This window comes from Zonotrichia leucophrys, chromosome 10 (genome assembly GCF_028769735.1).
Source record: "Zonotrichia leucophrys gambelii isolate GWCS_2022_RI chromosome 10, RI_Zleu_2.0, whole genome shotgun sequence".
NCBI lineage: Eukaryota > Metazoa > Chordata > Aves > Passeriformes > Passerellidae > Zonotrichia > Zonotrichia leucophrys.
Genome location: NC_088180.1, coordinates 10,496,153 through 10,507,723, shown reverse-complemented (window position 1 = coordinate 10,507,723; position 11,571 = coordinate 10,496,153). Strand labels below are relative to the sequence as shown.

Below are 11,571 nucleotides of genomic sequence, written 5' to 3'. Positions count from 1 at the left end.
AATTATATCAGTTCCTCCTTCATTTCAAAAATATTTTTGCATAAAATGAATGTCACAGCAGTAGAACTGCAGTTAGAATTTAGTAAGGAAAGAGGGAACAATCAGTCTCTGTAGCACCTTATGATAACCATAAGCTGGGACAGAGAACCAGGCCCACAGTCTGCTTGCAATTTATGCACATTATTTATCTTTGCTCAATGCTTCAGATTTCTTTCTTGAATCACTCCTTGAAACAGTGTTTTGCAATTCTAGCATTCCATGTTCATCTTTGACTTCTACCATCTACTGCATTGCCCTCTGCCCTGTATTTCCTGAAAGCCATAGAGACAACATACTTATTCTGCATAAATACACATTCTAGTCTTTGCTGACAGAAAAGTCTTATCCTTTCAAGGAAGTATTCCAAGTTAAAAAGCCAATATATATTTTGAAAGATTCTTAGTATCTAATAAAATAATATTAAATTACATAATAAAAGAAACAGTTGGAGGAAAGCACAGGAAGTGGGGGAAAAGACTTTCCATAATTTTCTAAAATTCTATCACAGTTCTGTTACTCACTAGCACATTAGATATGTTTATAAATTACAGGGCAGTACTTCCTATTGCTGAATATAAATTTAAACATCTAAGACTAGGCACAAAGGGACTGCCATCCTCACTGTGTGTTTATTGCTTTATTGTGTAAACAGAAAGATTTAATAGCACTATTAAAAGTGATATGAAACATGGTTATTGATTTTTAGCAGAAATAAAGTGTGAATAAGAGATTGTCTTAATAAAGCAAAAGTACTGCAACTCCACCTGAATCTTAGCTGATTTTGTATAAGGGCCTAGGCACTAACCAGGCTCATTTTTTATATAACCTGGGAATATTCTGGATCAGAGGGAAGATCCTTCTGTCTGAGTGCACTGCCTTCAAGACAGGGTGACTGTAGGTGTCTGGAAACAGCTACAAGAAAAACATTGAGCATCTAGCAGTGCTTTCCCAGAATAAATCAATCAACATGTTTCCTGGCTCAACTGTACTATTCCTAAATTTAAATTTGTCCTTAATAGATTTTTCTCCCCCCCGATTTTTTATATACTTAAATCACTGGTCTCTTGTACCAAAACATTTGTTTGCTGTATAAAGACCCTTTATTATAATGCCCCTTAGTTCTTCGTTATGAGAGAGAAGGAAATATCATTCCTCCTCTCTTTCCTCCTGCATTTGTGGTTTACAGACCTTAGGTAATGCTGAGAAAGGCCACAGGTGCTGTGCAAGGGCAACTGTTTTGTAACATGGTTGCACAAAGCCTCCCTCAGCTGATTAGAACAGGTGAACTGGAAGGGCTGCTGCGCTTAACTCTGGGGAAATTGCCCTGCTGCAGCAAAATCTCTTAGAGAGGTTATATCCTTCTTTTTGCACTGTTCAAAACTGATGTTGGCATTGACTGCACACACAGATCCTCACATCAGTCTAGAGAATGTAAATCAAGGTATCAACACCCCCTCCTCAAAAAAAAAAAAAAAAAGGAAAAGAAAAAAACACCACAAAACCAAAAACCAGAGATGCAAATGGAGACCTGGATTGTTTATCACCTCCTGGGGCCAGCATACTCTGTCAAAGTGGTTCCAGCCTACCAGCTGGAAACTGTCCATTACCAGCTCTGGTAAGGTAGAAATTGGCATTTTCTTTACCATAGTCTACATAACAGAAGGTTTTCATGTTATAGGCCTATAAGGTTTATTTGATATTTTAATCTATAAATACATGAGGTTTTCACCAGTAAAAGCACAGGCATTTTCTCAGTGGTCATTGCCACAGCTTACATTTTGAGCAAAAGAACATGTAGTATTGCATGTGAATAAGCAAACTTTGGTTCTCTTTCTAAGGACCAAGCTCTCTTACTTGTTAAACAAGGGCCTGCAGAGGACAACAAGGCAGCTGAAGGCCACACTGAAAGCTACACTCTGGAAAACTTGGGACACTGTAGAATTTAATTAGTTTTTTGAAGGCACCTTTTTTGAACATCATCATGTCTTCAGGCAGCCTGGAAAGAGCTCTGGCATTGGCACGAGGCTCCTTCTTGTCAGTGGCTGCTGCTTTGGGGTTACACTGCTCCAGATTACCAGTCACTGGCACACTGGTGCAGCTAAGGGAACGTGCTGTCTTTTTCTTGCCTTGAACAGATAAATAACTGAATAAAAAAGAGGTTAACTTATGTTTGGTAACATTTTGGACATCTTCTGGAAAACAGTCATCCAGAGGATCCTCTTGACCTTTCACCTGCTGACTAATCACACACTTACTGGGACTTACTGATAATTTCTTAGGCTGTACTACTGTTTTTCTGGGAGGTGTTTTGTATTTCCCTCCATCTAAGTAAAGCTGAGGAACATTGCTAATGGCATCAGAAGTAGGCTGAACTATTGTAGTGGGGATTCCTGCCCCATCACCAGAACTGATGCAGTGCAAGCCATAATTCTGGCTGATGATTTGGGCTGCAGTGTGTTGAATGATGCTCCAGTCTTGCAGGATATCTTCCCTGGTTGTGAACTGAGATGTCACAGTAAAGCGAATGATGAACTTGTCATGGATGGTTGCTGGAATGAGGAAGAGCCTGCCAGAACTGCTCAGTTCTTTCAGGAGTTTTTCTGTCAGCCAATTGGGACCCTGTTTTAAATATGAATAATAAAAAATACTATAGTTAGAATTTCCAGTGACATCCAAACATATCTCAGAATTGCAATCACAAATTCTTAAATGGAAATATATTCACAGTTATTCATGTCTGGGAAGAGGTCAGCTGTGGTCAGTTCATTCCAAAGGAACATGCAAAAGGGCCAATCTTTACCTTTAGGCGAAATACAACCAGCCCAAGATGTCTCTTGGCAGGAATTTCAAAGAGTGGGTCACTTTTAACCAAGGATTCAAAGAATTTGGCTGTTTCTGTACCCTACAATTAAGGGAGGAAAAAAAGTTATCTGTTTGTCACAAACCCGCTGGTAAGATGCTAAACTGGGTAGTTAAAAGGAATTCCTTTCCTTACTAAAACACATCACTCCAATGCATGAATAAGAGCAAACAGAAAAATTACACCAAAGCTAAGAATTTTAAAGTCTGTCCCTATTTGCCCAAAGCCTTGACAATGAACATGAGTAACTGGCCTATAGATAGGGATTTTCTATAGGAGGTTTGAAGAGAGAATGTGCCTTCTCATATGAGAGTCCTTTTGCAGCAACCACTGATCCGCAATGTGACCCTTCCTATTTACACTCCATCAGAGACTTAAGCCTGTCCATTTTCATAGTGGTGGGTTCAGTCATTCATCATAGCCCGCCCCAAACAGCTGCCACTTGACCTCAAAGAAAGCTTCTGCAAACTATGGCTCAGTAAAGTGCAGAAAGCAGTGATCAAGTCCCTTTCCATTGTCCAGTGCTGTCAAGAAGGGGACAGGAAATGTTTTGTCTGCACAGTCAATCTTCACAGATTATTATAGAATAAAACCAGCAGGCATTTAGAATTCACACCAGCGTTGCATGTGAGAGGATTCCTGTTACTCCTCTCTGCATCTCTGAGTGTACTAATCTCACCCACCAAGAACTGAACATAAAACACTCTGGTAACTCACACACCTGTCTGACATGAGCTTGAAGCTTTTTCACCCCAAAGGAGCGAAGCACAAACCACAGCTTGAGAGAACGAAATCGACGGCTCAGTGGAATTTGCCAGTGCTGTGGAAACAGAACATCAGTGAGTGCAGAAACAACAGAAAGGAGAGTTCTCCTTCCACTGCTACATCTCCTGCTTCAGACTCAGGTCAGAGACCTCTCTCGAGATGAATAGTGTCATATTGCTGAAAATCTGCTAAGCCTAGGAAACAGCCATCAAAGAAACACTGTGTCCCCATATTTTTCCCCATATTTGCAAAAATAAGATTTTGGCTATTCCCCTTAATTTATGGCTTAGATATGCTTAGAATTTTAAATTAATTACAAGCTTATAACAACTTTTTGCATTTAAGAGCATAATCAATTCAGGATGTGGCCATTTACACTTTAGGACTGACTAGTGCTGGCCTCAGCTCCTGTAATTTCCTGAACATTTTCCCAAATCAATTATAAACAGCAAGATTTGATACTGGGGTAGGCAGTTCCAAACAAAGTAACACCTATTCCAAGGAAAAGAGTGAGAATACATGTAAAGGAATATTTCAGGGAAGCTGCACAACCACGTGCAGAATCCAATTTCACCACAAGAGGGACTCAACATCCTTTTTTTCCATCCCTCCCTGTCTCCACTCTAGTGAAAAGCACTATTGATTTCAAGAAAACAATTATCTTTTCAGGACTAGGGTGAGATCATAGCAGAAATAATTGGCAGTGAATATTCCTTTGTATTACTGTACTGAAATCTGCTGTAAGATGTATCTGCAGTGAAATGCCTCTTAGCTTTCCTATGAATTCTTTAATCTGAAGAAAAAATGTAATTAATTCTCCTGCTGTTTCAGAGCATGGCTTTTCCATTGCTTACTCGTTTCTCTCTTTTGTTACATGTACAGATAAAAGAAATCCAGCCAAAATGGCATCAGTAGGAATTACTTCAGCAACACAATAAACAGAAATGAACCTTTGCATTAGAAAGGCAAGGCTGGATCTGCACCTGTGTAAAAATCTTAAGTACTTCAATCTGAAAGCAATTTTATAATTAATCCTCATAACCAGAGCTTACTGCAAAGTTTTGCTACTTTCTCTGCATTAGGATCTTAGTATAATTTGGTTTACATAGTAAGACCAGCAATAAGATAAACATACTCCAGAATGTGAGAGGAATTTCACAGTCTGATTGAAAATTTTATAGGCAATACAAAATATCAGCTTAAATAATAACTTACCATGAAGTCAATTGCAGCTCCTGAATTGGCATGTCTGAGGTAGACAGGATTAACACTGAAGGTTTGATGCAACTTGTATTTATCTTTAACCCTATGATTGTAGAAAGAAGTAGATTTAGCAAAGTAAGTGCAGAGAAAAACTTTGCAATTTGCATGTTATCCTTTTGGTGTTGTTTGTGTTTTGACTATACTCACCAAAATCCAGTGCAGTCAAAATGGACCATCATCCACTTAGAAGGATTAAAAGTAAAGGAGTCTGCATATTCAATTCCATCCAAAAACAACCGAAATTCAGGACATACAAATGCTGTTCCTGCATATGCAGCATCAACATGAAGCCAGAGTCCCTCAGCATCACCTGTAGGAATTGAGACTGTTGTTATGTAAGGGATATAGGGAATCAAAGTGCATGCTAATCTCTCCTCCCTGCAAACCAGGTGCAGTGACTTGGAGGAGGCTGACAAGCAATTGACAATCTAGTTCTATTCTAAAGGTGTAGATCCATAATGCTAAAATATAGGATAACGCTGTCTTTTTAACATTTGATTTCTCTGACCCACCCTTTCACTAAGTGAAATTCCCCAGTACCCCTCAGCTGCACAAAGCCAAAATAAAGATATAGTGGCTAGCAAAAAAGGACCCAGAAATAGAAGCCACATTCTGACCCATAAGAGAAAGCTCCTCTGTCTTCAGCAGCTACTGGTCAGAATTTATGCTGGAATAGACTTTGCAACCATGTCAAATTTACCTGTGATACTGATTGATCTAGAGGATGTCCTACCAGAAACTACCTTCAAAACTCCTTTGCTAGATTAAATATTAATGTATCCATCCTACAACAGTACCACACAGTCTGTATTTCCTGAATAACCACATTAAAGATTTATCAGTTGGCAAATTTCATCCATCTCAAATAGAATGTATTTTGGCATCCTAATCTAATCTTACAGAAATCACTGCAGTCTTGTACTGACTTCAGCCATCCCTAAGACATGTCTGAAACACTCTGCTCTACTTCATTTTGGCATGAAAAATCTAAGAGTATCCTCTAGATACTTTCACAGAGCAAAATTAGGGGGGAAAAGATACTTACAAACTGGACCCAGTTCTGAGAGATTGTCAAAAGCACAGACACCAGTTGTACCCAAAGTTGCACAAACCTAGGAAAAAACCAAATCTGTTAAAATGGATTTGGTTTCTTTTAATATATGGATGCAGCACTTTAAAAGTGGGCACTTTATTGCAAGCAGTCAAAACATTAAAACTTTTTATTTAATATAATAGAAATTCCTGTATACATATGAATCTTCAACTAATGTATTTCAACACAATAAGAAATTTTTATATGTAATTTCATTTTGACATAAAGAATATAACACTATGTCAATACCCCCAACCAGAAAGTTGAACATACAAAGACTGGCACTAAGCCTTTCTTTCTGTCTTCTGCAATGGCTTTCTTCAAAGTTTCACCTCTGAGGGAAAAGTTCTCATCCACAGGCAGAAATTTTATCTTCACAAGAGAAATCAAGCCAGCCTTTTCTACAGAGGAATGTGCCTTTAAAATAAGAAAAACAGTAAGAATTCAAGCTCTGAGGCTGAACAGCTGTGATAAATTATGGCTTTATTAAAGACAGTGGTGGCAAGAAATGCAGAGATAACAACCTTATTGTAATCCCTATTAATACAAGTCTGAAAGCATCTTCTTTGTGAGTAACTGTAAGAAACTGTACCCTGTAATTCTAAAGAATGCTTCATTTACTTGGGTAGTGGTTTCTAAAATATAATAATAGGCATCCTCATCTTGTGTTTGGAGGGACATTTATCAGAACTCAGCTCTTAAAGGAGCCTCTAGAAATGAATCAACCGCAGTTTATTCCCTCCTCCCTGCCATAAGAAGATAAATGCCCTGAAGTGTGTTTACTTCTGGATAGAGCAAAACACCTTAGAAGATACAGTCCTTTTAGTTAGACTAAGAGAGAATGAGCATGATGTCTCTCCTGTGGTAGTTTTCCCAGGGGAATGTAATGCCCAGTTCAGGAGGCCAAGGACAGAACAAGTTTGCTGGCAAAAGCCAACAGTGGAGCCCACAGCCAGGAGCAGCATTCAGGTAACAGTGCTTTGAGCATGCCTGTCTCTGAGGGGAAGAGGCTGGGAAGAAACACGAGATGAAGCAGCATGAGCTCAGCACATAGTTCCTGGATCAAGGCTTTGTGAAAAACAGGAAGGAAATGCAGAACTCAGTCATGTGAAACAATCTCTTGAGGACTGCCAAGGCCCAAAAAACCTCGCCTCACACTGATTCCATTTCCCCATCTGCAGAAAGCAGCAGCAGGGGAACTGGTCCATGCTTGTGAGACATTCCTGTGTTGCTGCACAGAAATATGACTTCACATGGCAAAGGCTGAGTGAGACAACAGAAGCAATTTGTCCTCCTTGGAACCATCAGAACCTACTTGATCAGACGCGTAAGCGACGAGGCGAGAATTGAGCGAGGACTCATCAGTGTCTGGCTCAGAAACCTTCAGCTCCAGAATTTTGTTCTTCCTTGCTGCCAGCAGTGCAACCAAGGTTGATTCACTCACAGTGCTCTGCAAAGACATTGCTCATTTACTGCAACTGCTACTTCATTGCTGTTTTGCCAGGGATCTGCAGAAATCAGTGAAGTGCCCGGTGCCCACCCCCTCTTTCATTGCTACTCCTGATTTCTCTGACGCAGTGGAGAGTCATTAGCAGATGAGCAGCTCTCTGGGCCAGCAACACAAAACAAAGCACTTTAACTGCTAGAGATTTTAATATTCAGCACTGAGTTCTGGGCAGTAAATAAACCACATTTTCCTTTTGTTCTACAAATAAAACATAGTATTTCCCATAAATTACAAACATGATCAAAGCCCCTTATAATAACAAAACAGCACTGATTCCAGGGAACTCTTGCTTACACTTTCTGGAAGGAGGTAACAGTTCAGGCCTTGACCTTGCTCCTCTCAGAGACAAAAAGCAGACATGAGAAAAAGGAATAGAAACTTCTTGTGTGGCTAAGGACTGTGGCAGAAGGATAGTGACAAGGATTCCTTCTCCAATTAAGTAAGAATCATTTTAGTGCAAAATTTGGTGATGTGAAAGATTGGAAACAGATTAAAGAAATGAAATCTGACTCATTTATCCTTAAAAAGACCACAAGAATACCTGCTGTTTGTCCATAACACAGTAATAAAAGCAACAGCAGTTTCTATTCTATAATCTACCACATTTAATACTAAAATTTGGGAAAATAATGCCAAATTTGGATTCAGAGCCATATAGAAAATTTTGTTGGTTTTGTCTCTAGTAAAACTATCACCCAGAGAGCAATTCACTTGAAAACAGATGTTGATAAGACCGTCTCTAATCTCCCCTACCTGTAATACTCCTCCACCCACACTGTCAGGATGGTGGTGCAGGAATTTATCTGGAAGGCCCAGCATTTTAGCCAACCAATCCATCACATTCATTTCCAGTTCTGTACAGGCTGGGCTGGAGGCCTAGAAAAAATTGAAAAAGGAGAATCAGGCTGTAATTCACCCTGGGCACTGATCCCTCGTCCAACTGAGAGCTAAGAGAGGCAATGAGCTAATCTGATACAGCTACATGGAGACCACACCAACCAATTTCTTACAGGTTTATGAGCTTCTACTTTCTTACACAGAGACACATATCTAAAAATCTGGGCAACTTTGGCACTGTGGAAAACACTGGCTTCAGAAACTACTGTGGTGTGCAGAGTCATAAGCAAGTAGTGCTCTGTAGCTGCTGCAGGAGGATACAAAGCATGCAGATATTCTGGCCCAGGATACCAAACAATTATTTTCACAAGAGGAAAAATAGGAAGTGTGTTCTCTCAAAGGAGCAGGAGAACTGGAATGGAGCCCAATCTAGCCTGCAGTCATGGCTGGTGGCTGCTCTATTGCTAACACTGCTTGTGTAAGAGTTTTGGCACTGAGACCAGATGACAAGGAACAATGCTCAGTGGGATATGCAAAGAATTTGAAAACAGACATTTCTAGTATATTTTCTTCATTCACCTCTTACTACTAGGTAATGCTTGTTCTTATATGTTCTTTTGGGTTCTTTTTTTTTTTTAAGTGACAATTTTCATTTATGCAACAACATACACTTGGTTAAAACAAATAATTATACTGACTCAGAGAACAAGAAAGAATGACTAAGACCTGCTCTTGCATGTTACACACAGGACAGGAATGTCTAAAATAGCCCTAAAAAATTTACCCATGTGAATCCCAAGCAGTTAATTGCATCAGCCAACATATCTCCAAGAAGTGAAGGCCAGGAAGTTAGAGCTGGAAAGTAGGCGTGCATGTGTGGACTTTGCCAATGGACTACCTAGAACAGAATTATGTAGAAATTCAGTCTGAAAATGTCACAAAACTTTCCATGAGGTGTAGTGGTTCCTATCTGTTTAGAATGAGAGAAAAGGATTACAGCAACATAATACATGCAACTATATATCTGCAGCAGAGAGCTGTACAGATAATACCAACAGGGGAGCAGCACTAGCAGATGATAACACTGCATTATTAACAGATAAATTACAAATAACAGCAAAAGCATTTATCTGAATTAAACAGGCAGACAAAGATTCTGAACAGGAAAGAATGTTGTGCCCTGTTTGAAAGACCAGAGGCAGAAAGATTTATCAAAATATTTATCTTTATAAAGGGAATCCTTGCAACAACGTTGCTCATTTTGTCAAACAACAAGTTACCTTTAGCCACACACAGCAATTTACAACTATATAAACCCTTCTATACACCTGAATGAGCTGGTGTGTGGGACACCAGCATAAGTGCATGTAATCTGATTGCCTCTCCTACATCAGATCAAGTTTCTGCAAACATCTACAAAAAAATTTGAGAACGGGCTTTGAAAAAGTTTCTTACATAAAACATGCAATTTGGTAATATGAATTCCCTTAGCAGAATCTGCAGTATTTATGTACAAGAGGAAGTAGACTTTTACATTCAAAGCACAGGAAACAAGCTTTGCATGTGCATGAAGCTGGGCAAGAATTGTTTCACCTGGCTGTGCCCAGTTTCCACATCTCTGAAATTAAGATTATATGGTTCAGCAGGTAGAGACATTGTGAAGCTAATGATTTTCTCATACTGCTGAATTTGTTTCCCTATAAGCAAATATGAGTTATATACAAAGTAGTTTAAAAATACACTCACAATCTAACCCTTAAAATTAGTTAGGAACACAACTGTGGAGATAACATCTACAAGATTCATGCTACATTTTTGGGTACTTTACTTATTTAGAACAATGTTCTGCAGAAGCTGTGCATTCCCAGGATTTGGTGTTCACCCCAGGTAGTAATGGCTTTTTCCTGCCATGATTATATTTTATTTCTTACCCCTGGCATAATAATCTTCTCTATATCTCCAAAGATGTTGTCCCAGCTGTCTGGGTCCATTGGGGCAGAGTCAGGCAGCTGGGCTCTCATGTAACCTGGCTGTACATCAGGAGTCACCCGTCTCTCTCTCACATTGCTCAGGTACTGGCAAATGTAATCCACCATCTCTTTCCCTGCAAGAGGCAAACCAGTGGTTTCAGCTTCAGTTATGGAAACGCTAACTAGCAGTACAGGCACTGCACACAATCTGTCCTTAGCATTGGACAGAGGTTCTAACAGCATTGGAATACTGCTCCCAGCTCCTCCCTCCTACACCCTACTTGTCCCATCCAATAATGTTCTAAAACAGCCTCATAGGGCTTTTTCAGTACCATCATTGAATAGTTCAAATATACCTTTAAAACACAATCATGGTACAAGTACAGTTTGTTTGGTTACTGAAAGGTTAGATTTTCTTGCCTACAAATTAACTGAAACTGCATTTCACAGGTATTAAATTTTCATGTCCTACACTTCCTTGTCATTATAGCAAACCTGCTTTTGCATCCCCTGAAATCAGCTGCATTGCTCCACACCCCTTCTCCACTTTTTAAGGCAATCTCCCGCAGCCCTAGAACCAAGGTTGGCTCTCCATCTCCAGAACTGTCCAAGTCTGGAGTCTCAGGGTGTGAAGCCAGTGAAAAGCTATTGTGCACAACCCCTTAGCACAAGTTTATTCAGAATTATAATTTTGCAGCTTTCCCACAGCATCTTAGATGTATGACCAAAAAGGCTAAGTTACCCGCAGACACTAAATCCATTAATTTAAACTCAACCCTGGGACACATTTTTGCCTCAGCAGATCCAAGTCTCAAGGCCAAGTGCACATTTAAAGAGGATACAGCCCATCCTTATTTTGGGTATCACTCCCAGCCCCACAACAGCTGATCTCCATGAGCAGATGTTACCCATTTGCAAGAGGCACAGATCACTCACCTCTCTGTCTGTACTCCTCAGGCTCCATACTGATTCCTTAGGAATGCACCTCTCCAAACCTGGGCCACAACCTTTTGGGAGCTGTGGTCAGTTTGGTCTGGTGCCCTGCCAGCTGCTTCCCCCTTTATAGCTCCCTTTATCTCTCAGACTCACACATTCTGGAAAAGGTTTAACAGGCAGGTCATTGGTGAGTGTTTATCTAACTCCTCCCAGCTGAGGGTTTTTACAATCTCTCATGTTCTCATCTGTGCTCTTTTGATGTGTAAGATAGTGTATCACTAAGAGGAGCTGCCTCTGCACT

At 39.9% G+C, this 11,571-nt stretch overlaps 1 protein-coding gene across 2 annotated transcripts; it reads right to left on the bottom strand.

The window, feature by feature from the left end:
* Positions 1-1,703: 1,703 nt before the first annotated feature.
* HDC (histidine decarboxylase) lies at positions 1,704-11,380 on the bottom strand. 2 transcript variants are annotated; one of them, XM_064722012.1, is made up of 12 exons: positions 11,271-11,380; positions 10,296-10,468; positions 9,149-9,262; positions 8,281-8,403; positions 7,336-7,470; positions 6,294-6,437; positions 5,973-6,039; positions 5,075-5,237; positions 4,880-4,970; positions 3,621-3,719; positions 2,840-2,941; positions 1,704-2,658 (listed from the first exon to the last, which is right to left on the bottom strand). In XM_064722012.1, exons 1-12 carry the CDS (start codon positions 11,296-11,298, stop codon positions 1,897-1,899), a joined length of 2,001 nt encoding a protein of 666 aa, XP_064578082.1. In that variant the 5' UTR covers positions 11,299-11,380; the 3' UTR covers positions 1,704-1,896. The 2 variants fall into 2 exon arrangements, with proteins under 2 accessions (XP_064578082.1, XP_064578083.1); XM_064722013.1 differs by lacking the exon at positions 11,271-11,380 and adding an exon at positions 11,077-11,108 and having other exon boundaries at positions 1,708-2,658.
* Positions 11,381-11,571: the final 191 nt, after the last annotated feature.